General features: G+C 45.9%; 1 protein-coding gene across 2 annotated transcripts in view; it reads right to left on the bottom strand.

Annotated features, from left to right (window-relative positions):
* LOC122243589 (uncharacterized) overlaps positions 1 to 1991 on the bottom strand; it is a 3981-nt gene extending 1990 nt beyond the window's left edge. Inside the window, exons 1-3 of one of the 2 annotated variants that reach the window (XM_086541731.1) lie at positions 1799 to 1991; positions 1323 to 1532; positions 163 to 396 (exon numbers count right to left, since the gene is read on the bottom strand). In XM_086541731.1, the coding sequence (XP_086397857.1) occupies positions 163 to 396; positions 1323 to 1532; positions 1799 to 1962 (608 nt within the window). In that variant the 5' untranslated portion in view covers positions 1963 to 1991. The remainder of the gene's footprint in view (positions 1 to 162; positions 397 to 1322; positions 1533 to 1798) is intronic. The other variant, XM_086541732.1, reaches the window with a different exon arrangement.
* Positions 1992 to 5000: the final 3009 nt, after the last annotated feature.

Here is a 5000-nt window from a genome sequence, read left to right as displayed (position 1 = left end):
CCACCACACAAGCTAAACACTTTTCTGTAAATGTTTCACCTGAAGATGATTTAATAATCAAAACCAGTTTTACACTTGCCTGGGTAGCTAACCCTTCAACCAATCATATGTACACAATTTTAAAAGGTTGAAAGATTAATAACTAAACAAAGTGATATATACTTCTCCTCTATTCCTAGAAGGTATCCTATAGTCTTCCAGAAGTGGATAAGTCCTTCTTCCTCTTCTCTGGTTAACTGGAGGCCAAACTGGGAGCCGTGAGTAAGAACAAGGCCAAAAAAGGCCCACTGAGTGACCACCATGTCTGTTTGGGATGTTATAAATTTCTTAGACTTTTGAGTTTCGGAATGTGATGATGTGTGCATTCGCCGAACCAGCTGAATGGATTTGTAGGCACTGAAATATAGTAAAGATTATTTTATGTTACCATCGGGTGAGAGTAAAATAAAATAATGAAAGGTCAAAATCTTTCTTGTCAAATATTCTGCAAAAGATTGACATTTTGCTAAACTACTATATTTCTTGTAAATTGTCACATTAGAAATAAGTACATTTTCTTCTTCACTTGAAGCTTAGGAAATATAACGTCAGATTCAGCACTTTTGATTTATTGTAGATTGAGGTCAAATTGACATTTAAATAATACAAATAGTTGACGATGAAACATTGTTTGATGCATAGTACAATTTTGTCTACTTTTCGGTACAATGCCAAACTCAACAGCTATTTACTGCAAACTAATCTTTCTTTGGTAAATATATCAGAATCCTTAATATCTTATTGTTATTTTTATAAACATTATTTATAAACATTACTACCAAGAATCTTGCAAAAGTTGATTTTAGTATTAAAAAGCTCTGATTACGTATTACTCAATAATAAATCCATGAAGTTCTCACCAGATGCATGATAATCTTTGAGGGAAAACAAACTCAATTTATCTTGTGCATGGCACATTTACGTGCATCATGTAAAGATGACATCTAGGAGGATTTTGAAACCTGTCTAACCTTTCAAAAATATCTTTTGTGTATGGTGATTTTGATTGTTCTGCAGTTCCTCATAGACATTGTAAGTGCCTTCAGAATGCCAGTGCAAATGATTCTTGGCAAGGTGCAGTGATCAATTAACGCCGCACCAATAAAATTACCGTTAATATCATCACTACTAAGCTACGAAATCTGCTAAGTACATATCTAATGTAGTCAGCCAATACTTACTTCGTTAGAATCGGTAACTTTTGTTTAGAATTACCCACTATTTTAAACCTGACAGCAGGAACTGGGGTACCATATAGAGTAAATGAACAAGTGTGTATTAACCTGGACCCTTTGGAGAAGATGTCTGAAGAATACCACAGTCTGAGATGGTTTATCGTGTTTAAGTATCGCTTGTAAGCAGAGGCTGCCGTGGAAGAGCGACCTGTGAAGACCAGCACTCGCACGATTGTCTCCACGGTGAGCAGGCAAAGCAAGCCGACCAAATTGCTCACGAAGATGCTCAGGAAGTAATGGTGGAACACAGCTTGACCTCTGCGGAAGAAGCGCCCAGTCTAAAAGTCTGCAATTCACTAGTTTATAAAAAGAATAATACAAACTAAAAGATGTGGTCAACAGAGGAATTTTAAAATTTATGGAAAATAAAAATAAACTGCATTTACGTTACGGAAAGCATGTGCGGTTTATTTTCTCCGGTTATACATATGTTGCAGTCAGTTGAGGGCAAATCAAGTATGCTTGTCTAATTACGAAATAGTACATTCTGCAGAAATTTTGAAGTAAAGAAGGGGATGTCTCACGTCGTGAACTTGTCACGGCGAAACCAGGGCGGCGGCGCAGAGGGGGAGCCGCAGTCGGCCGGCCGCGACGCCCCTTCGGACAGGAGCAGGGGCAGCAACCGCGACCTGCAGCACTCGTCACACGGCGCCTCTTCCGGGACCTGCTGGGGGCGAAAAAGTAGCATAAGCCTCTAACTACCTATGACTTGCATCTTCATGCTAACTCATATCGAAAGCTATCAGAAGCACGCGCATGACAAACGCAATGTGCTTCACCACAAATTTACAGAGTATATCTTCTAAAATTCGAAAGTAGACTGTGTTGAAATAAATGTTTAATCATCCAGTTCAGCATTCACTAGAAAACAAGTATGTAAACAAAACCCTTTTATTTCATAAAGTGTATTTTTAAAAGAGTATGTATGACTTTAAAAATATATGAAAAGCAAAGCATGTATCAATCTTTAAAATAAGAGAAACAGTGCGTTTAACACTAGTATTTAACGTTTTCATAGTCGACGGCAAGTTCAGTTCAGTTCAGTTCAGAGAGATTTGCGAAGACGTCCCTTCGCCCGGGCTATATGCACGAGGCGGCCCGGCCTGACTGACTCATCTGATCATCATCACTGAATGCTTACCGTGGCGGTTGGATTGCCTGAAGGCGCTCCAGTTGCCAGGGGGAAGCAATAGGCATAGCCGCCTTACCAGCCCGTTGGCTGTCGTCTCTGGGCCCTGCCTGAGGAAGCGAGTGTGCTCGCATTCCATCAGGTAGTGCTCTATCTTGGCGTCCGGCGCGCCACAATGTCTACAGCGTCGCTCATCATGCCCAATGGTGTGTATGATTTACCACGCACAAGGGTAGCCTAATCTCAGTCTGTGAAGACTGACTTCGGCTCGCCTTGGTATTTTAGGGGAGAGTATCAGCGACTCAGCCTGTGGCGTCTGAGTACCAGCTGGCCGAGGGGGAGGTTCTCGCTTCCTCTCTATGTCGTTGCAGGGCACCGACCTACCCTGCAGCCATCGTTTTCTGCCTTAGCAGTTCCCGGCTAGGATGCACCAAAAGATTGCTCAAGGGTTTTTTCCTGCCTTCCTCCGCTAGCCTGTCAGCTACATCCTTTAATACCAACATGGCTTGGAATTCAGTTGATGATAATGCGTCTACCCTGATCCAGGATTCTCTGAGCAATGGTAAGAATCGTGGTCAGAAGATAAATGTTATCCTTTAACATGCCCGTCCGTCTGGGCTGCATGGGCTAGGGCTCCCACAATAGCAACTGCCTCTGCTTGGAGCGAGGAGGCATTGTTGGACACCCACATAGCTTGTGCTATGTCCCTTGCTGCAAAACCGGCGCCTGCAGTGTGGGAAATGGGGTCTACAGAACCATCTGTGAAGTAGGTTTTACTACCCGGTGGAGTGATTTCTGCAATATTCCTCTCCGCCTCAGCCTTCAAAAGAGACGGAGAGTACTGAGTCTTTCTCCTTGACAGGTTCATGACAGAATATTCTATCAAGGATCTTGCCCACGGCGGGGCTGTGGCATAGTTAGGGTGGGGGAGGTCCATGCCCTTAACCAACAGTGTCTCCTTGAGCTCAAAGTGTATCAACTCCCTGGCTGTATGAGACAGCCAGGAGTTGTTGGCAAAGAGTTCATGGTTCTGTGCAAGCCGACGCTGCACTTTTTGTCTTAGTTGCGAGTCCGGTGGGGACTGTAGGAATTTGGCAAGAACTGAGCCGCCATCTGATTGATCTGGATGTCCAGAGGAAAGAGGTTGGCCTCCAAGAGGAGGTTGGTAACCTTAGCCCATACAGGAGCACCCAGAATGATCCTGGTGGTATCGTTTTGCATGACGTCAAGCCTTTTCCTTAGTCCAGGCTTGACCGTAATCAGGGCGACAGAGGCGTAGTCCACGATGGGACGGACAGCGTGCACATAGAAGGAACTTAGTACACGGTGCCCAGCCCCTAAGCGCCGCCCTGACAGAGCTCTCATGACAGAGAGTCTTGCCTTGGTCCGTTCTACGAGGTATTAAATCTCTGAGCGGAAGGTGAGGTTCTGGTCAACCCATACACCCAGGTATTGGAAGACGTGAACCCACTCTAGCTCTAACCCTTGGACTCGCAGCCTTTGGTCTCGGACATCCTGTTTCCTGCCTTTGATTTGGCTGTTGAGATCTTAAGCCCGACTCTGTGACATTCCTCAGACATTAGATCCAGACAACGCTGAGTCTTTCTGACTAGGTTCTCATTCTGCCTCCCAGTAGAGATAATTGCCAGATCATCTGTATATGAGATGATCTTGCACCCCACTGGGAGTGGAATGTCGAGGATGCTTAACATGAGGGTGTTAAACAGAGTCGGGCTGAGGACCCCCCTTGTGGAGTGCCATTCTCCAGGAGTAAGTGCCTGGAAAGGTGACCTTGGAACTTCGCTCTGGCAGTTCTGTCCCGAAAATAGTCACCAATCCAGGCAAGCAGTCTGCCCTTGATTCCTTTGCGGATCAGGGCCTCTTGAATGGCGAGTGGGCTCACCAGTTCAAAAGCCTTCTCCAGGTCCAGGAAAACAATGACAGATCTGGTGTTGCTGACAGTGCTCAGTACGATGGCCATAGTGTGAGCAGTGCTCTTACCCCTTGTGAACTCATGTATGTGTTCATGTGGAGATCCCAGCTTCCATTGGAGCCGGTTCAGTACCATTCTCTCTGCCGTCTTTCCCAGACAGCTGAGTAGAGAGATAGGGCGGTACCGACCCGGCTCCTTTGGTTTAGGGATGGGAACTATGTCAGCCCTCTTCCAGCACTGTGGTAGTGAGGAAGTCTCCCAGGACTTGTTGATGAGATGCAAGAGTGCAAGCTCACCTTCAAGTCCTAGGTGGGAAATGATGGGGTAGGAAATCCCATCACAACCCGGGGCTGACCGCAAATTAGTCTTATATGTCCGCCTTAGTTCCCTGAGAGAGAACATGGCATCGGCATCATCAGGCTCGACCGCCTTTTCTCTGATGAGGGCATGCCTGTCTGGAAGCAGTTCCTCTTGGCATGCCCTCAACTCTGCTGGTAGACTGGCGCTACTTGTTCTAGCAGAGAACTCGAGTGCCAGTCTCTCTGCCTCCGACCACGGGTCATGGTGGGTCTTTCTGGGGGCTGAGCGATTTGTGGCCCGTCTGATACGGTTCCACAGCTCTGTAAGGGAGGTTTGGTGGCCAAAGGACTCACACCACTCCAGC

This window comes from Penaeus japonicus, unplaced genomic scaffold (genome assembly GCF_977035675.1).
Source record: "Penaeus japonicus unplaced genomic scaffold, GWHDUDI00000001_assembly GWHDUDI00000011, whole genome shotgun sequence".
Taxonomy (NCBI): Eukaryota; Metazoa; Arthropoda; class Malacostraca; order Decapoda; family Penaeidae; genus Penaeus; species Penaeus japonicus.
This window is presented reverse-complemented; position numbering and strand designations above follow the sequence as displayed.